This window comes from Lacerta agilis, chromosome Z (assembly GCF_009819535.1).
Source record: "Lacerta agilis isolate rLacAgi1 chromosome Z, rLacAgi1.pri, whole genome shotgun sequence".
In the NCBI taxonomy this organism is placed as follows: Eukaryota; Metazoa; Chordata; class Lepidosauria; order Squamata; family Lacertidae; genus Lacerta; species Lacerta agilis.
In genome coordinates this window covers 14899134-14923837 of record NC_046331.1, presented here as the reverse complement: position 1 = coordinate 14923837, position 24704 = coordinate 14899134, and the positions used below count along the sequence as shown (strand labels likewise).

The window sequence follows — 24704 nt, the reverse complement described above, 5'->3', positions numbered from 1 at the left end:
TTCAGTCGTATTCATTAGGGCTTACTTCCAGGAAAGCACGCAGCTTGCAACCAATAGTAAACTTCCCTTGCGTGTAACACTACGCAGCGGTTTTCCAGAATATTGGGGCGGGGGAGTGTGCCCAACCTGAAGATGGCGGAGCCTCTCCTGCTTCCTTACCCCTTTCTATTTAGGGGGGCTGCTGCCCTTTCCAAAGATGGCTGCTTCCTAGCTCCTCCCCACAGCAGCTGCAAATTCTTGTTGCAGCTGCGGTGGTGAGTGCCCCTTGCTGGGCTACTGAAATTGCACTCTGAAGCTCCCTGCCCTCTGCTCTCTCCAAGGCCAATAGCTTAGGACTTTGGCCTCTAGGCAGTGCCTCGGCTCTTAAGCAGAAAAAAGGGGGTGGTGCAAACTTATAGACTGCAATGCTTGCCTTCCTAGCGAGGAACATGGTAAGTGACTTTCTCTGCTGTCTTTCAATCTTTGGGGGTACAGCTGCGAGGAAAGGGCTCAGATTCTGTGGCTGGAAGGTTTTGGCGGGGGTGGGGGTGCAGGGGGTAGGTAGATTAGGGGGTCTGACTTCGGGGAAGATCCAGGCGCAGGGCTGTTGGAAGCAGGAAAGAAAGAATAAACTCGTGTCCTGTAACTCTTGCTGCTTGTTTTCTGGAGAAGGAACATTCCTGATTTCTCCCTCTCTAGTGGGTGTGTTTATTTGGCAGAGCACCCTTCGTCTCCAAGATATGTGTGGTTTTCTTTGGCAGATCGTGTGAGGAGGGGGGCAAAGTTATGCAAGCAGGAGAATCTTTTTCCTCTAATTTAAAAAGTACAAGAGGATTCCTAGCCAAAGAATGGGATAAAACAGAAAGAGGCTCATTTTCGGTTCTCCCAGTGGGGGGATTTGAACCCTGGTCTCCGGTTCCTATTCCTTATTTAAACTCCACTACAACCCTGTGAGGCAGATTAGGCTGAGAGTGAGTGGCTGGCCCAAGGTCACCCAGTGGGTTTCATGATCAAGTGGGGATTCGAACCCTGGTCTCCCAAGTCCCGATACTCTACCCAAAACACCACACAGGCATATGCGACACATATATAATATTATTGTTGTTAATAATAAAATGCTTATATAGCCAATTTTTAATATTTGAAGGACGTTGCACACATGTTGGTAATAATGCTCACAACATTTGTAAGAGCTCGATCTTTTAGTGTGGCAGTGGCAGTGCCTGTACTTTGGAACTCCCTGCCTATTGATATCAGGCAGGCACCTTCTCTGTCCTCTTTTCAGCGCTTGCTAAAAACATTTAGGCGAGCCCTACCAAGATGCTTTAATCTGTTTTCAGTCTATTGTTAACTTTTTGAAAGTCTTAAATTATAGAAATTCCTTCCAGTAGCACCTTAGAGACCAACTAAGTTTGTTCTTGGTATGAGCTTTCGTGTGCATGCGCACTTCTTCAGATACGAATTAAAATACGTTTAATACAATCTGAAGAAGTGTGCATGCACACGAAAGCTCATACCAAGAACAAACTTAGTTGGTCTCTAAGGTGCTACTGGAAGGAATTTTTTTATTTTTTATTTTGTTTTGACTATCACGGCAACCTGCCTGTAACTTAAATTATAGAATCGTTCATTTTTCTTAGTGATCGTTTTATCTTTTTTGAAAACTGCTCTGAGGTTTCTTACAATCACGTGGTGCATAAATTTCATAAATTTCTCAATGTCTCAATAAATGAAACTGATTTGTAAAAATGATATATGTAAAAAATACGAGAGAGAGACATTGCACATACTTTTGTAAATCAAGAAATCTTTAATAAAAATACTTCAAAAAAATAGTATAAATCTTGTAAAGTAGGCCTGTATTATCATGCAAAGCCAGTGTGCTGCAGTGGTTAGGGTGTCAGATTAGGACCTAGGAGATCAGGGTTTAGATTTCTTACTTGGCCATGAAACTCACAGGGTTTGATCTTGGACTAATTCCACACACCCTCTCATAGCTGCCTACCTCACAGAGCAGTTGGGAGTATAAAGTGTAGATTGGGAGGGGGGGAACCGTATATAGTAGCTTGAGTTTCTTGGAGGAAAGATAGGGTGCAAATTTAATAATATATTTTTAAACAAGAACATCACCCTTGTAGTTACTGATGATGGGGCAAAGTGTAAAAAAAATCTTTTAAAATAATTTTAAAATGGTAAATGTTTAAAAAATTGCTTTTTTATTAGAAAAGTGTGCTAAAGTCTCTCCAAAATAGCCTTAGCTTCATAGAAAATCTGAGTTGACTAGAAGGAAATGAATGCAGCAGGTGTCTTTGGCATCAGTTTTTTAAATGTTTGTTGAATACTTTTTAATATTGTCGACTTAACATAGAGAATGAAGCTGTCCCTGCTTGGCAGAATCTTGGCTATCAAAATGAATTTGTGGCCCAGGATGCTGTTTATATTCTAATCAATTCCAATTGTAAATAATTCAGGCTGCTTCAAAGCATGGAAGAAGGATATTTATAAATTCATCTGGAAGGAGGGAAATCCAAGACTTAAACATAAAATTATGAAAGAGGAGGCATTGCCCTGCCAGACCTGCAAATGTATTGTGAGGCAGCCTGTTTGTGTTGGTTAAAAGAATGGATTGCATTGGATAATGCAGGCATCCTGGACTTAGAAGGTCATGATTTAAAATTCAGCTGGCATGCATGTCTTTGGTATGGGAAGGCGAAAATTTATAAAAGTTTTATGAATAATATTTTTAGGAGGAATCTGTATAGAGTTTGGGAGAAATATAAAAATCTGCAGGAAAGGAAAACACATTTATGGCTATCTCCTATCGAGGCTATTACAATTAAGAGAGTTAATATGGATAGACAGTGGGAAACTTACAGGGTATTGCTGCACTTCACAGAGGGGGAAGCTAAACTGAAATCAATGGAAAATGTAAGGAGCCATGTTACAGATTGGTTACAATATCATCAGTTATATGAAATGTTTAAAATAGGAAAAATGGTTTTTCAGACCAAAGCTCACAATTTGAAAAAGAACTTCTACAAAACAAAGAAAAACTTTTGTCTGAAACATATAATCTGTTATTAGATAGGGAAACAAAAGACGAGCTTGTCAAAGCCCATGTTTTGTTAGCCCAAAAATGGAAAACGAGCAAGGTCCCAACTAAAGAAGAATGGCAACTTAAGCTAATACAATATGTGCAGCTTGCAGACTTAACATATAGAATAAGAGAACAATAACATACATTTAGAGAAGATTGGAAAAGATTTATTGAATATATGGGGGGGGGGAGTGTACACCTGAAAACGTTGGCAGCATTAAGATACAACAGTGTAAATAAGTTTTGATGGATGCAATAATGGAATACAGAATGGTTTAGTTTTTCTAAAATATGCAGAGATTTATGATATGCAAAATGAACCCTGGAAAGAGAAGAAGGGGTCTTTGATACGTTAAGGATGTTTAAATGAGTATTTTAAATTGTAAAACAGAAAATTTAATAAAAATTATATATACAAAGCAACGAGTCTGTTACAGTTAACTGGTGATCTGTGATTTTAAAAAAAAAACTTTTCTTGTTGTGTATATATCTATTGTGTACTGCTTTGATTTTTGTTCTAATGAAATTGTGGTGTATACGTATTTTTAATATAAATATAGATAGGTTAAATTGTTTGTAAAGCAGCATGCTGAAACATGCTGGTAGTCACAATGGTCTACGCTTCTAATCTCTTAAAAGTGAAACATGGCCTCCTTTCAGGCCCAGAGTTAAACACTACTGTATAAAAGAGAGGAATGTGGAAGAAAACGGAGGTTTAGCATTACTAAGGGCAAGGTGTCCTATCTCCACTGTGGGAGACCATATGCCTCTGAATCCCAGTTACTGGGAGTCCCAGTTGGGGGGAGCATTGCTGTTGTCTTTAGGTCCTGCTTCTGGTTGGGCACTATGAGAATAGGAGGCAGGGCTATTTGGGCTATGGAGGCCTGATTCAGCTGCAGGGCTCTTGTGATGTCCTTATATACATGCTATGAATTAGTGTGGGTTTCCCAGAGTCTGAAACCCTGTTTTGCCCAGTAACTACCGGTAACCTCCCTGATCCTTAACTGTGAAGCAAGTCCCAGCTTATTCTGTTGGACTAGCTTCCAAATAAGCATGCACTGGAATGCACCCTTGGGCTTCAATGAAATGATCTTGCTCAGTTTCCTTGCACGCACATACAGTATACAGAAAGATCTGTCTCTGGTCTCTGATGGCAAATTATCCAGTGCAAATGCCTCATGGCCAAAGGTTTTGGATTATGTTGCATCGTGTCTCTGTTTAGTCAGGCGATATTTAATGAGAGGGTAATAAACCATAACACACACACACACACACACACACACACACAATTATTTAGGGACAGAGTATGGTGAACCACTCTTTAGTGAGCCCTGTCTTGAAGTGCAAAGGTGGACCACCTCAGTGAGGCCTGTGAAATGGGTGCATTTGGAGGGGGGCAGCTGCTTCCTCTTCTGCTATAAAGTAAGTGACCATATGTTTCCCCCCCCCCTGCGGATTTTCAGGCAAAGCCATCAGGTTTGCTGAGGCCGGTGGCACTGAGGAAACTTCCAGGCCGGTACCTCGCCCACCAGGAGAGCTTGCCTCACCTCCCCATCCCACCTCTCCAGCAGACGTTGGACCGCTACTTGGCTGCGCTCCAGCCCATCATCAGCGAGGAAGAACTCAGCCACACCAGGGAGCTGGTGCAGGATTTTCTGAAACAGGGCGGTGTTGGGGAGAGGCTGCAGAAAGGACTGGAGAGAAGAGCCCGGAAACATGAGAACTGGGTAGGTCACAATTGGAGGAAGTCAGGACCAGGGGGGTGCGGTGGGGGCGGTACGCCCCCGGGCGACAGGGGCGAGAAGCGGCGGGTGGGGGCGACAAGCGGCGGGTGGGGGCGACAAGCGGCGCCCCTCCCGCCACTCCCCAGGCAACGCCGGTCACCCCGGGAGCAGCAGCGCTGCACGGACGGGGTGCTCCCTCGGCCGTGCGCTGTTGCTCCCGGGGCGACCGGAGCGAGCGGCGGCGCATGGGGGTGACAAGCGGCAGCCCCTCCCGCCATTCCCAAGCGCTGCCGCTCCCTCCGTCACCCCAGGAGCAACAGCGCACGGCCGAGGGAGCACCCCGTCCGTGCAGCGCTGCTGCTCCCGGGGTGACCGGCAGCGTGGGGAGTGGTAGGAGGGGCCGGCGCTTGTCAGCCCCACGCGCTGCCGCTGGCTCCGTCCCCCCGGGAGCAGCAGCGCACGATGTGTGCGGTGCTGCTGCTCCTGGGACAACGGAGCGAACGGCGGCACGTGGGGGTGACAAGAGGCAGCCCCTCCCACCATTCCCACGCGCTGCCGCTCCCTCCGTCACCCTGGGAGCGGCAGCGCACGGCCCGACGACGGAGTGCGCCTGCACGCGCAGGCGCACTCTGTCATCGGATCGCCGCTTCCACAGCCTCCTTTTGAACCGGAGAGCTGAAAAGCGAGCTCTTCGGCTTAAAAGAGGGCTGCAGAAGCGGCGCCGGCACCCCCGGAAACGCCCTGGGGGCGGAGCGTCATGATGTCACAATGTGATGTCACGACGCCCCGCCCCCGGGGCGTTTCCTTTGCCGCCCCGGGTACCGCGGAGCCTTACTCCGCCACTGGTCAGGACTGCTGTAGCAGGTGTGAAGTTGTTAAAGCTGTCATGTGGCCCCTTTTTCATCTGGGGAAGGCTGTTGTTGTTTTTATTATTGTAATTACTAAAAATTTCTAGACTGCCCTTTATCCAAGCATCAAGGGGAGGTTTACAATATGAAAACAGAAAAATCCGTAACCTAATAAGCAAAAACACACACACACAGTTTAAAAGAATAGAAAATTCTTTCCAGTAGCACCTTAGAGACCAACTTAAGGTGCTACTGGAAAGAATTTTCTATTTTGTTTTGACTGTGGCAGACCAACACGGCTACCCACCTGTAACAGTTTAAAAGGGCATTGATTGTTTACTTAGCCAGAGAAAGTAGGTAGAGACAAGTTTTCATAATACTAGAAGTCGTGACATCCAATGAAGTTTAATGATGGAAGTATGCAGGACAGAGAAGAGAATATTCTTATTCACACAGTGCAAGGTTATACTTTGGAACTCCCAAAAGAGGCAGTGATGGCAATAATAATAATAATAATAATAATAATAATAATAATAATAATAATAATAATTTATACCCCGCCCATCTGGCCGGGCCTCCCCAGCCACTCTGGGCGGCTTCCAACAGTAAATTAAAAACACAATAAAACATCAAACATTAAAAACTTCCCTAAACAGGGCTGCCTTCAGATGTCTTCTAAAAGTCAGCTAGTTGTTTATTTCCTTGACATCTGATGGGAGGGCGTTCCCACAGGGCGGACGCCACTACCGAGAAGGCCCTCTGCCTGGTTCCCTGTAACCTCACTTCTCGCAGGGAGGGAACCGCCAGGAGGCCCTCAGTGCTGGACCTCAGTGTCCGGGTTGAACGATGGGGGTGGAGACGCTCCTTCAGGTATACCGGGCCGAGGCTGTTTAGAGCTTTAAAGGTCAGCACCAACACTTCGAATTGTGCTCAGAAACATATTGGGAGTCAATGTAGGTCTTTCAGTGTACTGGGAGGCAATGTAAGCTACCAACTTGGATGGCTTTAAAAGAATTGGACTAATTCATGCAGGATGAGGCTATCAATCGCTGCCAGCCATGATCAATCAATCAACCAATCATTTTATTTGTATGCCAACTATGCTCTGCCTCCAAAGAGGCAGCAATGCTTCTGAGTGCCAATTGTTAGGAATCGCAAGTGGGGAAAGTGTTGGTCTTGTGTTCAGGTCCTGCTTATGGGCTTCTCTCTGGGGCATCTTTTTCACCACTGAGATAACAGGATGCTGGACTAGATGGGTCACCGGCCTGATCCATTATCTTATGTTCTTATAAGGAGGGGGAAATGGGGGTGGGGGACCGGCCATGGCTAGAGTTGTCAAGGTATACAGCACCCTTGTCCAGTTTGAAATGAAGTTGTGCAAATTGCATTAGGACCTAATTAATTGCAGATGAGCATCCCCCCCTGGCTCTGCTGGTAGAGATGTGAAAGCCCAGAAAAAAATGGCAAATTGGGTGGGGGAATCACCTCCCCCCCCCACATACACACAAATTTTTGGATCCCCCCCCCCCCGGGTCTTTGGAAACAAAAATTAGAAACTGTTTTTCAAGGGGAGAGGCAAAATAGGCAGAAAGGGACAGTATTTTCTCCACCCTGCAGTTTTTCTGGGTTCCCCCCCCCAGGTCTTCACATCTTCATCTTCTAGGCCCACTATGTCACCATCCCCTGTTCTTCCTCTCCACCCATCCACCCATTCTCTCTTTTTAAAAGTTTTTATTTATACTTTTCAAATTTATACATTTCATTAGTTTTACAATCATTTTAACATTTTATAGTTTGACTTCCCCCTCTTTCTGCAGTTCCTTAAATTTATTTTTTAATATCTTCTGCATATCCAAATTCATTTAATTTGCTCATTTAATTATCTTCTTTAAATATATACTCGTATGAAACTGCAGGTTATTACAATAATCCTGCCAACGTTTTTATCTGTTTGCAGTTTATCTGTAAATATTCAATAAACCATTCCATTCTTTTATAAAATGTTTGTTATCTTGATATCTTGTTCTTTTGGTAAGTTTCACCATTTCTGCATATTCCATAACTTTTTGTATCCATTCTTCCTTTGCTGGGACTTCTGCTTCTTTCCATTTTTGGCAAGTAGCATTCTTCCTGCTGTAAATACAGTACATAAATAAATTTCTATACAATTTAGGTAATTCTGTCCCTATAATTCCCAAGAGAAAAGCTTCTGGGGTTTTTTATGAAGGTTATTTTAAACATCATTTTCAATTCATTATATATCATTTCCCAGTAAGCTTTAACCTTACTACAAGACCACCACATATGATAAAAAGAACCTTCTTTCTCTTTACATTTCCAACACTTGTTTGATTTAGATTTATACATTTTTGCCAGTTTACTCTGCTTGGGTGCCTGGTGTGGGGGCAGTGTCCTGAAGCCGGGGGCGGGGCGATCTGCCCGTGGGGCCGGACGAGCCTCTCCAACGCTTGGGGCCTCTCCGCTGCCTCCCCTTCAGCTGTAGGGTGGCTGAGGGAGAGGCAGTAGGCAGACACATGTCCCACACTGCCGTTTTCAGGCAGCACGGAACCTGCAGGCGCCTAAGCCACCACTTCACTCCTAAAAAGTTTCGTGAGCCCTATTTTTTATTTTAAAAAAAAAACTCATTTTGTCACACACACCCCTCACTGATGACACCTGTGGCGGGCTGCACCTCTGTTCCTCCGCCACTGGTTAGATACCAACGATACATCATTTTCATATCATTTTTTCTTATACCATAACATGCTGTAAATTTTATATCCATATTCCATAATCATTTCCCACGCTTCCATGTCTATATTGTGACTGATATCTTTTGCCCAGTGCATCATTGAGGATTTTACTTGCTCATCCTTTGTCTCCCATTCCAATAATATTTTATACATTTTAGACAACACTTTTACATTACATTCCAACAGGTCTCTCTCTAGTTGTGATCTTTGTTCCCCAAACCCTCGTATCCTATCTTTCCTAAATACCGGTACTTCATTCAAATGATGATATTGTAACCATGCTGTTAATTTCCTTGATATTTCCTTAAATTGTTTCAATTTATACTCTCCTCCCTCTTGTTTTAATAAATTTCTATAAGTTGTCCACCCTTCTATCATATTCTTTTTCTCATAATGTGTGTGTGTGTGTGTCTACATGTGTGTGAAATACAAGCAAAATGTCAGGAATTGGCAAAAAAAAAAATAATACACTACCAATCCTCTTAGAACACTAATAAAAAAAATTAAGTAGAACTCTAAAGGAATGAATCTCTCCCCCACCAGTAGCAATCTATATACACTAGAAAAAGTCAGTAAAGACATAAAAACTGTGTTATACTTAGAAAGGACATTCTTATCATTTTCAGTTCAGGCAAAACATGCTGGGCTTCTGGGTTAGACCAAAGCCCATCTTGTATGGAAAAACCTGCCTGTTCTATTTTCCATTCTGCAGCTGGGTTAGCCTGTAGCCAATATTCAAGCTTATAAGGATTCTTGCCCTCTCCAAAAGCCTTGTTCACACCGGGTATAAAGGGAAGTGGAGCGATGCCAGCTAGCCCCACCCCTGGAGGTTTGGCCATCCGGGGCACACTATGGCAGGGTGGGGCTAGCCAGCAACGATTCCCACCCATGCATTGATAACAACACGTTGAGTGAAACACCCTACTCCCAAATGACTATTGGGCTAATGACACCTTCTCTGTTCTCATCCCAGCTTTCTGACTGGTGGCTGAAAACAGCATATCTAGAGTATCGGCTGCCCGTGGTGGTACATTCCAGTCCAGGAGTAGTTTTGCCCAAACAGGATTTTCTGGATCGGCAAGGACAGCTAAGGTAATTGTGACCACATTGGAAGTTCAGGTTCCAAGATGTGTTTGAAAATAGGATGCTGATTTAATTATGCATTGTGAACTCTTATCACAGAATACCAGCTACTGAAAGGCAATGGTGGTCGTGAGTCTCCATGCCCTGCTTTTGGGCTTTCTGAAAGCTGCTGGTTGGCAAACACAGAATTTTGGGCTGTGATTCCTGTGATTTTAGCTGGGATTCCTATATTGCAAGGGGTTGACCTAGATGACCCTTTGGTTCCCTTCGAACTCTACAATTCTATGATTCTGTGGTTTACCCAGCAGGTCTCTTCCTTAATGTGGCCAACACCGTGCCTATCTTTAACCAAGAACCCTTTGAAGCTGAATCCTACCACTTTAAACAGTTGTAGTTTTTCCCCAAGGAATTCTGGAAACTGTGGTTTGTTCAGGATGCTGAGAGTAGTTAGGCTTAAGCATCATGGAGGATAATCAACTTGTCTGTAGAAAGCAGGGGTCTAAACCACTGAGCCTCTTGGGCTTGCCAATCAGAAGGTCGGCGGTTCAAATCCCCGTGACGGGGTGAGGTCCCGGCGCTCTGTCCCAGCTTCTGCTAACACAGGCCACTCAAAGCGATATACCAGAAAAACCCACCACATACATACATACATTTAAACCAGGATGGGTGGGTAGTAGGGGAAATACATTAAAAACCATTCCTTGCACTCTAAAAGGCCATAGGTAGTTAACAGCCAAAGGCCTATTTAAAAAGCAGTGATTTTGCCTGGCACCTGAAGATATATAACAATGGCGCCAGGTGAGCCTCCTATGGAGGAGGCACACAAAGAAGGGTCTCAGATGAGGGTTACAAGGACTAGGTCAGTTCATATGGAGAGACATATTCTGTAAAGTATTGGGGTCCTGAACCACATGAGGCTTTATAGGTCAATACTAGCACTTGGGCCTGGAAACTAATTGGTAGCCAGTGCAGCCAGGCCAGGATTGGTGTTATATGCTCATAACATCTTGCCCTGGTGAGCAACCTGGCCACCGAATTCTGCACCAGCTGAAGTTTCCGAACTGTCTTTAAAAGCAGCTCCGGGTATAACACAATGCACTTTAAATATCACACACACACCCCCGGCTGCTTTGCAATCCCATCTCAATGTTCCTCTATGCATGTGCACACAGACACACACACACACTCATTCCCTTTTTATTTTTGACACACACTATCACACTTTTTGGGACTGGGTGCACAGACTTAACTTTGCAGATTCAGTGTCAAGGGGAAGGGAAACCTGAGCTCACAGTCTGCGGAGGTGGAATGTCTCAGGGTGTACATGAAAGTGCTGGAGCAATTAACCAAAGGTGAGACTGGAATGAAATGCAACAGGGCAGCTTCTCTGAGTGTACCAGGATGGAATATATATTTACATGCACCTTTGCCCCAGGGATCTACGTTGTCCTTTCCCTGTAAGGACGCCTTGACCTTTGTACAGGATCACCTTTCCCACACTTCCCCCATCAGCCTCTGTTCACCTTTCATCTTTTCTCGTGAGCTGTGTTTATAAATACTGCCCAATCAGAGAAAAGAGCAAGGACCAGTGGAATAAAAGATCCTCTGTCTCATTGTGATGACACTCCAGTGTCTTAGGCTGCCTGTCCTGGGTAAATCTGCCCCCGGAGTTCAGCCCCAGAAGCTACTGAATCCTGATGCTCAATCCTAAATAAATTAATGAAGAGAAGAGCAGTGATACTTAATAAAATGAATAAATCTGTAGATGTTTAGCCTAAATTGCATATTCTGTTTATCTGAAAGCAGATAAATTTCGACCCCTCAATCTTAGGCCTTTCTGCTTGTAAGTAAGTCCTGGCTGAGTTCAGTGGTGATTTTTTTGCTAGTTCAGAACTCTTTCCACCTGCTGTATAGGTGTTGCAATTCAGCAGGTTATTGAGGTCACCCAGTTGGCTGTGGATGTTGCTGCTTTTGATTGCATCAGTGAAGGCAGTTGATAGTCCTAAAACCAGGTGTGGCAAACCTCTGGGCTGGGAGCCAAATTTGGCCCTCCAAATCTCTTTCTCAGGCCCTTGAGACTCCCCCTCAGCCACACACCCTCCCAGGCTGCTACACTCTCCTCCACACTCCTCCCCTTGAGTGCAGCTGCTTACCTGGAATGTGTTGCGGAACTGTCACAATGCTTCTCTTGTGCATGGATGGAGGGCAGAGGGATGTGTTTGTGTATGTGTTCTGGGTTGTGTATGTATTCTGGGTTGGGTTCAGCTACATTTCATTTGTGGTAGGCGCATGCAAATTAATTTCTGTCAACTTTAGCGGTTCTAATCTAAGTATGACTGGTGTTGGATATAGTCTTCTGACTTTATTGCGACTGGAACATAGTCTCCTGTTAAAAAAAATAAATGTCATATCTGTTGCACTGCCCACTCTTGTCTCTTGCTCCACCCACTCTCAGAATGCAGCTCCTGAAAGGTAACCCATGGCAGAATGTGGCCCTCTGGCTGAAAATGGCTCCTGTTCTCTCTTTTTTGTACCTATATCTTTTATTCTAATAAAAAATAAATGGATCCAAACGCTTAGTAAATCTGTCGATAGCTTTTTAAAGCTGCCTCTTTTGCAAAAGAGTAATAGTTTTTAGCTGTTAAGATAATTGCCCTGCATTTTTGTAGATCCTCTCAGATAAGGCGCCTTGGGTTCCCCCCCCCCTTTAAATGTTATTTCATTGTAGGAATTCGGAGGGGAAACCACCGTGTGTGTGTGTGTGTGTGTGCATGTGCATTTGGGGGGAGGTGCATTTTGATGAGAAAGAAATCTAAACTGAACCATGCTGAGTTTTTACATAGAATCACAGAATTGTAGAGTTAGAAGGGGACCACTGAGGGTCATCTAGTCCAACCCCCAGCAATGCAGGACTCTCAACTGCAAAACATACAGATGGCCATTCAACCCCTGCTTAAAATCCTCCAAGGAAGGAGATTCCCCCACCTCTCCTGGGAATCTGCTCCATTGTCGAACAGCTCTCACAAGTGGGGAGTTGTGTCACTCCATCCCCACTTACCATCATGCAGCTGCATTCAGACATGCAGCAGGCACACCCACCCAGTAGGACCTGAAAAATGGGACAGTTTTATTGTGTGATTCTATGGAATGTATAAACTGGACTGAGATCCCATGTGTTTTTAAGTACAGTGGTACCTCGGGTTACATATGCTTCAGGTTACATACTCCGCTAACCCAGAAATAACGCTTCAGGTTAAGAACTTTGCTTCAGGATAAGAACAGAAATTGTGCTCTGGTGGTGCAGCAGCAGCAGCAGCAAGAGGTCCCATTAGCTAAAGTGGTGCTTCAGGTTAAGAACAGTTTCAGGTTAAGAACGGGACGAAGTACCGATAAGTACATAACCAGAGGTACCACTGTATGAGGCTGCTGGCTGAGGATCTGCATAAGGTAAGAGCTCTTGCACTTCTGCTGTTTTATCTGTGTTACATCTCCTTTGTTCCACTGCTTTCTGGTTTTTGCAGGTTTGCTGCGAAGCTGATCGAGGGGGCTTTGGACTTCAAAACCATGATTGACAAGTGAGTTGCATCTTCTTTCCCACCCACCCTCCCAGTGGTTCACTCCCCCCCCCATCCCTCCCTCCTCTCCTTTTCCTTTCCTTCTGTGCCCTTTAGATTAGAAGTCTGAGGGCAGAGGCTGTCTTATAACTAATTTCCATCAGCCACCCTGGGAGCTGTTTTTTGGCTGAAGAGCGCTGGGTCACAATGTTTTAAATAAATATATGTTCGTATAGCACCATCTGTATGTGTGATGCTTAGGTACAAAAGGGCAGGTCTCTGCCCCACAATTCAAACTTCAGCATGAGAGTAAACAACAAAAGAAAACAGGATAAGCAATATACTGCTGTTTTCAGTAGTACATATTATTTCAGCTCTGTTAGGGTTTTAGTCTTATTCTAATTGACTTACAGGCAAGACTTAATTTTGAATATATCAGTAGTATTCAAATCCTCCCTCAGCCATGAAGCTCACTGGATGTGACCTTGGGCCAGTCACTGCCTCTCAGCAGGGGGCGGACTTGGGTAATCTTTTGTAACAAAAAAATTGGCACCTCCAAATGGATCTTCTCGGTTACGGATTTTGTGCCCCCTTGACTCAGCACCCTGCCTGCACTGCCCTAAATTTGGTGCTGCTCTCAGCCTAACCTCCCTTACAAGTTTGTTGTGGGAATTACATGAGGAGGGAAAGAATGATGTAGTTCACCTTGAGCACCTTGGAGAAAAAGATTGGGGAGGGGTGCAATAAATAACCCCCCTGCCTGTCTTATACACACCAAGGCTTGTTCACATGTTACACAGAACATGGGTACGCAATGTCTCCACATAGGTGCAGGTTTTTGTGCGAAAGAGGGTACTGTACACTTGCTGAATTGTGCAGCTCAAATGTTTGTGTACACAGATTGAACACTCATTGAATGTTACAGGTGAATAACTGTAGTAGTGTACAACTCAGCTGTTTGTGGACACAGATTGTACACTTGCTGAATGTAACATGTGAAGACAGACAGACAGACACACAAACACACACACACACATCTTTGTCTGATCTGTTTAAATTTGAAACGGCCTCCCTGAGTCAATTGCCCTAATTTCAAAAACAGAGCCATGGTGATGTTTTTTTCTTAACCCGAGTTCCCCATCCCTGTGACAAAACTGAATGTTTGATTGTGGAGCTGTGCCTGGCTCCGCAAAACAGCCTTCCAGGAAGGCCATCCGACAGCAGCTTTGTACAGGGAGGTTTTCAATGTTTTGGGTTATTTGTGTTTTAATATTTTGGTGGAGGCTGCACAGACCAGAGCGACTGGTGCAACCCAGTCAGACAGACAGCATATCATCATCATCATCAACAACAACAACAATTTTGAATCTTCTTTCTCTTCATTGTTCCTTGACCAGCGAGACACTTCCTGTGGAATACCTGGGTGGGAAACCCCTCTGCATGAACCAATACTACCAAATCCTCTCTTCCTGCCGTATCCCCGGCCCCAAACGGGACTCTGTTGTGAATTACGCAAAAGGAAAGAAACCTTCAATGCATATCACTGTAGTCCACAACTTCCAGGTATGCAGGCAGCTCTCAGTTAAGCTGAAGTTTCGGCACTTGACCACATGCAGGGTAGCCACCTTTTTTCTTCACATTCCCTGTGGGGTAGGCATAGGGTTGCTGGAGGGTTTTGTTTAGTTCACATTTTTAAGTAAGTTCACACAAGCAGCCTAATAAGCAGGTTGGAATGCACTTAGCGGTTTCTGCACACATCTGAGTTTTGTGATGCACTTTACTACTCCAAAAACAATAATGAAAATAAGAATGCAAAAAGAGCCCTGATGAATGAGGCTAGTGGCCCATCTAGTCCAGCATCCTCGCAGTGGCAACATGATGCCCATTATGGGAAACTCAGTAGCAGGATTCAAGCACAAGGGGAACACTCTCCCCTCCTGCGGTTCCTAGCATTGCTGTCTCCAACCATAGAGGCAGAGAATAACCACCTGTGACTGGGAGCCATTGATATATGCAACAAATTTGTCTACTCTTTAAAGCCATCCAAGTTGGTGGCCATCTCTACCTTCATGTAGGAGAATATTCCATAGCTTAGCTTTATTTATTTTTTTACTTCTGTGCTTCACCTTAAGGTCCCAGGTTACAGTATTAAAACAAAATATTAAAAACAATTTAAAATAACTTGCCTTCACATAAATAAGGTGGGTCTTAAAACTGTACACCTCAACTGTCAAAGGCCAGGGCAAAGAAAAGCATATTTATTCCAGCATTTGCCAGAAGCTGTGTAATGAAGGTGCCAGGTACACCTGATGGGAGGGAGTTCCACAGCTTAGGGGCTGCCACCGAGAAGGCCCTTCCTTGGGGCACTGACACCCCCAAGCTTTTAAGTGCAGAGGAACCACCAAGAGGGTCCCTTCTATTGATCTCAGCATCCAAGAAAAGGAGGTGGTCTTTCAGATGCTTGGGAGTATGCACTGTGTGAAGGACTTCCTTTTATCTGTCCTCCAATATTCAGCTTCACTGGATGTCCATAAGTTCAAGTGTAAGTGTGGGGGGGGGGGACGGGTCAGGCATTTGATGGACCAAGTTCAGCATTTTATGTGTGTGATCCTCACTTGCTCTACTTTGAATGAATAAATATGAGTGCCAGGCACTAGACTCTCTTTCTCTCTCTCCTCTCTTCCTTTCTCCCCAGTTCTTTGAGCTGGATGTCTACAGCAGTGACGGCAGCCCCCTGACGACTGACCAGATATTTATTCAGCTGGAGAAGATCTGGAACACCTCCCTCCAAACCAACAAGGAGCCGATTGGGATCCTGACCACCAACCATCGCAACAGCTGGGCCAAGGCCTACAATAATCTCATCAAGGGTCAGTCTTTTGAAATGGTATCCAAGGGCTGCCTCACCCTTGTGGAAGGAGATGCCAGACTGGGGATGGGGAGTGTACCTCCCTGGCAGGTGGGGGTGAAGGTTGAAATTTGGCCCAGCATCCTTCCCACTTCCCAGAACAATATGCAAGCCCAAACACAGTTATCCTTTAAAACATATCCATCTCAGAGATTGTTGATGCAGTTCTCCAACTGCATAAAATGGACAATAAAATATTTTTGTGGTCCCCCATGGTTCAGATGCAGGGTACATATTTACCAGGAACTGGGCATTTAGTATTGTGGGCCTAATTTATGCAGCTCCCTTCCAGTCAAGGTCAGACAGGCCCTCTCTTCCTGTTGAACTTCCAACCTCTACTTTTTTTATTCCAGTAGGCATTTTTATTGAGGTTCATTTTTTTCCCATTTCAACTGATTTATATTTTTATATTGTATTTTTGTAAACCACATAGAGATTCTTGTAGTCAAGTGGTATATAAATTGTTTAAATACAATAAATTTCTTAACCACCGTTGGTTCCCCAGGTGAATTAACACAATAAAAACAATTCCAACCTAGATTACTTTGTTCTTTCTTGTATTGTATGTTGAAAAGTGTGTGTGTAGACACACACACACAGCTACAACCATAAAAATGTAAAAACAATCCCATATATAACCAATGATACAGACATTTAAAAACAATTCCATATAAAAAAAATAGTTGAAAATAGCTCTGATACAGAGATGGACTGTAAAATGCATTCGCTAAAATGTGCACTAATAAGAGCTCTATTGGTTTGTTAAATTATTTTAAAAAGCATGCAGAATTGCATTGTATTAGGGGAATTTACTTGCAAAAAGAAAAAGTGTATATTAAGACAAAATTATAAATGGTTTTTGAATGCATGTGGAGAAATGTGTGGTAAAATGTTTTGCACCATTTCTGGTCGTCCCCGACTTTTTTCTCCAGACAAAACCAACAAAGAGTCTGTGCGTTCAATTGAAAAGAGCATCTTCACTGTCTGCCTGGATGCACCGATGCCCCGTGTCTCAGACGATATCTACAGGAGCCATGTGGCTGCCCAGATGTTGCACGGTGGGGGCAGTCGCTGGAACAGTGGGAACCGCTGGTTTGATAAAACGCTTCAGGTAGGTGCTGGGGTGTATCGCTAGAGTGCAGTAGAATTATTTCCTATAGCAGTTTCATGCCTTCACTGAAGGTTTAAAACTCTGTTTTAGCTTCACTGTATGGAGACAGCAGGGATGAATGATACAGGAAGCTCCCTGGGACATTCTGTAGGTAAAGCAGAAGTTCCACCACTGAGACAGCTCTTCCCTTAAATAGCTCCCCTTCCATATCTATCTATCTATCTATCTATCTAAGGTGTGTGTCAGGCTGGTTTATTACTGCAGATCATGGCATAAATAAAGGTTGGCAAAACATAATATGAAAAAAGATCCCCATTATGAGCTTCCTTGACCCTAGTACCGGTTTCATCTCTGGCTTGTTCACCCGTGCAGCCCTTCTCTCACTGTCTCAAAAATTGCTTTGCAGTTTATCGTGGCCGAGGATGGCTCCTGTGGTTTGGTGTACGAACATGCCCCCTCGGAGGGTCCCCCTATTGTCGCCCTACTAGATCATGTTGTGAACTATACGTAAGTCTCTTTTGTTTCTCTGTGATTCTTTCTTCTCCTGGGAATGTAGGTGGCTGTGCCCATGATGGGTTGTTCATGATAATACTTATCCTTTATATCATGGGTTCCCAGCGGTCTGCAATCTGCATTCAGGGGTCCATGGCATACTTGTGGATTTCTGGCCAAAGACAGGAGACAGCACATGCATCGCATTAAGTGTTCATATTCATTTTTAACTCTGACTATTGCTTCTGTTATGTACAGTAAGCCCTTAACTTAATAGGGATTACGTTCCAGGAATCGCACCTGAAGCCAAAAGCGCATTTAGCCTACCTACTTTCCACCCCCTTAATTTTTTTAATTGTCAAGCACATAAAGCTGAATGCACACAAGTTAAATGTGTATAAGATGCGAGCTTACTGTACCAGTATTTCATTGCATTACAGTTTGGAATTCTACGGAATTCAAATTGCTCTACAGTAAACTGTGATGTATACGAAATCAAAGAGGCAATAAATACACAATTAAAAATCGTTCAGCATCTAGTATGTAGGCAGAAAAAATTAAGAGGTCTGCCAGGACCCTCAGAAGTTTTCAAGTGGTCCATGGGGGGTGTGGAGTTTGGGACCAACTGTTTTATATAATGCACATATATTACTTCATAGTAATTTTTATAGCAGGGGTTGTATTTTTTTTTTATGGCCAAAGGGCTGCATTCATCCGTGGCCAATTGTTTGGGGGCCTCATGCCAGCAGTGGCTTTGGCCACCCCACAGCCACACAAGCCTGCAGGAGACCTGCTGTGTACAAACTTACATGTACGAACACCAACCAAGACTAGGCATAGCCTCCCATTCCTCGTGTGTGCAGATGGGGATGCACTCAACAGATTACCAGGCCTCTGGGCATGGTGGAAAGGTTTAAACTTCTCCACCCTCTCCAATACTGTGTTTATTTATTTATTTTTAAATCTTTTTTAACCATTGCTCTCCATATTTGTTAGATCTTGAGGGGGTGAAGTCTTCTGTTTCAGAGGATCACTTCAGTCCCCTGGGCTGATGTTCACTACCCCTGCCTTACATCAGCCCTGTAAGGTGAATGAATATTATTCCCACAAATGGGCCAGCAGCAAAATGTTGCAGCATACACATAAAAACAGTGCTTCTGTTTATGGAGTGCCAGGGAGTCATGCCATCTTCAGGATATTATAAGTTGTAAGAGGCATGAACAAGACATGTTGTTCTCTCGCCCTGCCTTCCATTGTCATACCATTAAAATCCCATTTAAAACCTAAATGCATAGGTAAACAGGACCATCTTTGCCTGGTGCCTAATAGTTGATATTGATGATGCCAAGTGCACCTCACAGGGGAAGGCAATGCTCAACCAGGAAGCCACCACTGAAAATACCTTGTTCTTTTTGCCACATTCCACACCTCCCTTGGAGGGGGCACATTAAGCAGGGCCTTATGCATCCAGGATCCTGTTCTTTGCTCTGTTGTATAGGATGTGATGTTTATAACTGAAAACACTGCCTTCTGTTCTTAACATCTTTTTGGTGGTTGTTCTTTGGTAGAAAGAAACCAGAATTGGTGAGATCTCCCATGGTCCCCTTGCCGATGCCTAAGAAACTCCGGTTTAACATCACCCCAGAAGTGAAGAATGATATCGAGAAAGCGAAACAGAACCTTAACATGTGAGTTATCCATGGGGGACAATGGGAGTTTTCCAGAGGGGACAGGTTCAGGAATGAACAAGAGGGAAAAGTCAGACTTCCCCAGAGTCATGCCAACACAGGATAGAGACTGGCTATATCAGCTTCCACTTTCTTAAAGCAAATATGTAGAGGGGGGAATCAAGTTTCTAGTTCCTATGAGGGGCTGTTTAGAATCTTGAAGATATTTTCACTGGGCTCACAGTAATTATCTTTTTTGTTGCTGTTGCATGCGGTAGCACAGACATGGGGGAGAAACAACAGTAATCTGCAATCTCCTAAAGGGCCGGTCATTCTCCTAGTCCTCTTGAGTTAAATGTGTAGCAGGCAGGAGGCATTTGTGTCAGCTGGAGCAGTAGCTGATGGAGATACCAGCAGGGATATTGGCCGAAACATCTAGCTCGCCAGCCTATTGATAAACATCTCAAGATAGCATGTCTTCCTCTGTCCTTCTGCAGCATGGTGCAAGACTTGGATATCAGTGCAAATGTCTTCCATCAGTTTGGGAAGAATTTCCCCAAGTCGGAAAAGATCAGTCCAGATGCTTTTATCCAGATTGCTTTGCAGCTGGCTTACTACAGGTAGGTGACAGGAAAGGGGACAGGTGCTCTACTTACCGGTAACTTAATAGTAGCAATCAGAACATTCACAGCAACTTTCTTTGGTCTGCTCGACAGTTAATGCAGTCTGCCATAGTCAAAACAAAATAAAAATTTCTTTCCAGTAGCACCTTAGAGACCAACTAAGTTTGTTCTTGGTTAGGGAATTTTTTTCAGCCCAAAGGCTGCATTCCTTCCGGGATGGGGGGGGCCCGCATACTGGGGGGAAAGTGGCAGAGCAACAGATGGTAATTTTACCTTAGTGTAGTACTTAGTGTAGTGTAGTAGTGTGTGTACCTTAGTGTAGTGTAACAAACTCATTACCCTCTAACAAGGCATCAGATGTCAAGGACACATTCCAGGCACATCAAAACTCATGGATAGCGCAAAGCACGGCATTGGGTATGGCCTGGGGAGAATACCAAGGGCCAGAGAGAGACGGCTGGAGGGCTACTTCCCTGGCCTAGATCCAGTGAGTTCCAAATTCCATAGAGGAATGTTTCCCCAATTTCTGAGGCATCCTTCTGTCCCACACCCCAAGGCATTCAGTTTTAGATTAAGGAGGGGTTCTGAGGGTGCACTGCTTTGGAAGGAGCAGGGGTTCATTCAGAGATGCGACAGGCAGCTGCAGAGGCCCAAAAGTTCTGTGACACTCCTCACCCACTGCAAACTGAAAGGCACACGAATGAGCGGTCACGATATTTGAAAGGCCTCAAATTGAAACCTCCTTGGGAACTTCCAGCAAATGAGCCAAATGCGACCCCAGTAATTGTGGGGTATTCAAAAAATACCTGTAAAATAACCCTCTCTGACTGGCCACTGTGAGAATAGGATGCTGGAACTAGATGGGTCCCCTTTGGCCTGATATAGCAGGGCTCACCTGATGTATGTTCTCTCAAATTCTTCAGAGAGTCATTTCTGATCTGCTGGCTGTTTCTTCTGCTTGTCTTTCCTGTCAACCTCCCCCTAGGATGTATGGGGAGACCTGTTCCACCTATGAAAGTGCCTCACTCCGGATGTTCCGCCTGGGCCGGACAGACACGATCCGTTCTGCCTCAGTAGATTCTCTCAAGTTTGTGGAGGCCATGGATGATTCTGGCAAGAAGGTGGGGAAAGGGGATTCCTTTGCTGCTCATATTGACCCTTAGAGGGCTTCCCCTCTCCCCATGGAGAGGAAGAGGGAAGTTCCCCATTGCATGAGGGCCTTCAGCTCATGCAGCATTGGATGGAACCCAAACAGAACTTATAAACCATGCTGGATCGAACCATTCAGAATGGTCTCATGAATAAAGGCTTCATGTGTTAAAGGAAGATCTGTCAGCCAGCCAGTGATAACACAGGTAGCAATTAGAACTACCATAGAGACTGTTGTCCTCGGCAACCAGAGCAGCCCAAATGTGATCATAGAGAGGAGAAGTCCTGCTTCCTGGTTACCAAAGGAAGTGAAACGCCTAAGGGTGCAGCAGAGGCCCAGAAACTGTTCTGCTGGAACATACCTGTTCTCCTTGCTATTTTTATGAAAACGTTAATGCTTCATATTCAGTATACTGTATCTTTGTTTTTCATTGTAAGCTGCTTTGTATATTATATTAATAGAAAATTGAGATATGGCTATTAAAACTAAGAGAGGCTGCAATCCAAGCCCCACTTACCTGGGAGTAACCCACACTTAATTCAGTAGGTCCTACTTCTGTGTAAATATGGTTAGGATCGCACAATAAACATCTTTTATTCACCACATATCAATCACCGAAACAATCTTAGCTTGAGATTGGCGATATGACAGAATACTTAGACAACGAGCAATGGGACAGCCCATGTTAACCAAAGACCATTTGAGCTTTAAAGGGTCTGGGGCAAGGTTTCCTGTGATGACCCTTTTTACTGGAAAAATAATAGTCTTGATGAAGAACAATCAGCACAGATGTGTGAAAAGTTACCTTGGCTACCAGGCCAAGTTCAGGGTGTTGCTACTAACCTATAAGGCACTATACTGCTTAGGACCAGGTTACTGTACTTCAGAGGTTACTAGCAGGAGAAGCTTTCCTGCAGACCACAGTAACCTACTCAGTATATAAAGGATTATCCCAGTAGGTCACTGTGGTCTGCAGGAGAGCTTCTCCTGCTAGTGTAAAAGACCTCAGAAGCTTGCTGTGCAGTAACTCGGAGCAGGGTCTTCAATGTGGTTGCCCCTGTTCTGTGGAATGAAATTCCTGAAAATACGTGACAGGTTCCCACTATCTGCTCTTTCTGGAAACCATTTAAGATACTTTTTTTTTCAACAAGCTTCCCCTAGCAGATGTTCTCATTTTGCTGGAGAAGAGCGGAAGAGTGAAGAAGAGCAGAAAGGAGAGTGTGCCCAGGCAGGGAGAAGTATAAATAGTTACACCCTCTTCCTGTCAGGTCACAAGGGGAATGTTCTCACAGAGTTCTCCCTAGCAAATTTACAGGAAAACTCTGTGAGCCTCAAGCCCTTTGTGCACCTCTGCTGTGGGCATCCATTCTGTTTGTTTAAAAAATAAACACCTTCAAAGTGGTTTTCCAAAATAATAAAACAATAGAATTATCAGTAAGAAAAATGAACAATAATCTCAGACTCTGAAAAAGTTAAAATAACAATAGACTAAAAACAGTTTGAAACTTGCATCAACTTTCTAAATATCTTGGTAGGCGTGTCTAAACAAAAATGTTTTTAGCATGCACCAAAAAGAGTGCAGTGAAGGCACCTGCCTGATATCAGTAGGCAGGGAGTTCCAAAGTTTAGGTGCTGCCTCAATAGAATATTGAGTTCTTACAAATGCAGAATGTACAATAAATGAAAGAGTTGGAACTCTTGTTAGGCAGGTGGGCTGTTGAAATGGAGTAGAGTTTTTGGCAGCTGTGCTTTGTCATTCCTCCTTCAGGACCCGGAGAAGGTGGAACTACTGAGAAAAGCTACCCAGGCTCATCGTGCCTACACTGATATGGTAAGTTCCTATAATGTCCCATTGCCTTAATGAACCACCCTTCATTGATATAGAGCAGATTCTCTGGTGCTCCAATAGGTGCCTAGAAGAAAGAGTTTTCAGTGTGTCACAGCAGGAGTCTTGCCTGCTAGTGAGCCTGCAATTACTTCCTTAAAACAAGAAAATGACAAAAGACCACCTCCTGTAAGATCCATAAGGTGGGCGAGGATCCAGCTATATGCCCATTGCTGAGTGGACACCCAAACCAATTCACACATTGTTCAGGAGGTTGGTGCAGATCAGGACCAGCTTTTATGGATTTCCTTCATATCGCTACATGGTACCAAGTTATCCAGGAGAGAGCCTTCTCCCCTGCCTCAATTTAGTCCAACTACCCACTTTAACTGTCAGAGGAAAGCCCTTGTGGCCATGCCTTTCCTGCAGAAATCTGTCTAGTAGAGTCTTCTCTGCAGTGGCACCCACCTTGTGGAAGGCACCTTGCTGGAAATCTATTTGCCCGGATATTCCCCACCTGCTGATGTTTTACTATCCCTTTTTCAAAAATCTATTTAATGTATTTACCAGGGTTCAAATTCCCCCACTTGGCCATGAAGATCACCAGGTGTCCTCTCAAGATTGTTGTGGGAATTAAACGAGGAGGGGAAGAACCACCTTAAGGTCCTTGGAGAAAAGTATGGGATAAAAATGCAGTGCAGTAAAAAAATATATTAAAATTGGGTGCTATAGCTGTATCTGGCTGCAGAGAGAGCGTTGCTGCCCGTTGTTTGTTGGTGTAGCTTTTTGCAATGCATTTCTTTCAACCCATTAGGCAATTAGAGGGAACGCAATAGATCGCCACCTACTGGGACTGAAACTCCAGGCCATTGAGGACCTTGTCAGCATGCCTGAACTGTTTATGGATACTGCGTACGCTGTTGCCATGCACTTCAAGCTCTCCACCAGCCAGGTAAACAGCAGCTTACCTCACTAATCAAGGAGGGGACATGTGGACTTGTTGAATTAAACTAAATAGCTTTAGTTGGATTTTGACTAAAAGTGCAGCTAATTGTTACTGTTTTGAATTTTACTGTGTTATCATTTTCTTTCGTGGGTTGTGCAAGCCGCTTTTCTGAATAATGCTTTTTATTGGGGGGGGGGTGTTTCTGGTGGAACCAAGCAGGGTGGTGTCCTGAAAGAGCCTGGGGACCACTGATACAAATAAATACATCTCCTCCTCCTCCCCTGTAGGTCCCCGCAAAGACTGACTGCGTAATGTGTTTCGGCCCAGTGGTCCCAGACGGCTATGGGATCTGCTACAACCCCATGGACGACCATATCAACTTTGCCATCTCGGCCTTCAACAGCTGCGCTGAAACGAATGCAGCCCGGATGGCACATTACCTGGAGAAGGCCCTCTTGGACATGCAACTGCTCCTCAAATCGAACCCCAAGTCTAAACTTTAAAGGGGGGGGGACTTGCAGTTTAAAGCCTTGGAGGCTCCAAAATCCAGACCGTTGCACAAAGGCTTCAGCTGCAGGGAGTGTTTTACATCCCAGATCTCCATGGAGTGAGGCCTGTTTGTGGTTCTAGGACTGCTAGGCCAAAAAACAAACAAACAAAGCTAAAATAAAAATATGTTTGGTGGTTGTTGTTTTTTAAAAAAGGAGCTTGGAACAGACAGACTTTCTCCTGTGATCATGAAGTGCCTTATTGCTTCCCCAGAATTGGGGGGATAGGTTTTTCTTCTTGTCATACCTGCGTTTTGTTTTTGCTGTGAAAACAAGAATATAGGAATGGCAGCCTGCTTCTCACCTCAAACAAGTCCAGAGGACAGGCGGGGAACTCCTGCTTCCCTGTAGACCAGGGGTAGTCAACCTTTTTTTAACCTACCGCCCACTAATGCA

The 24704-nt window shown here is 44.3% G+C and overlaps 1 protein-coding gene across 1 annotated transcript; it reads left to right on the top strand.

The window, feature by feature from the left end:
• Window positions 1–199: 199 nt before the first annotated feature.
• On the top strand, window positions 200–24704 carry CRAT (carnitine O-acetyltransferase). Its single transcript, XM_033137623.1, has 14 exons — window positions 200–431; window positions 4540–4803; window positions 9375–9493; window positions 13006–13059; window positions 14436–14601; window positions 15734–15908; window positions 16879–17057; window positions 17464–17564; window positions 19118–19237; window positions 19714–19836; window positions 20825–20960; window positions 22758–22820; window positions 23629–23766; window positions 24048–24704. Exons 1-14 carry the CDS (start codon window positions 405–407, stop codon window positions 24261–24263), a joined length of 1881 nt encoding a protein of 626 aa, XP_032993514.1. The 5' UTR covers window positions 200–404; the 3' UTR covers window positions 24264–24704.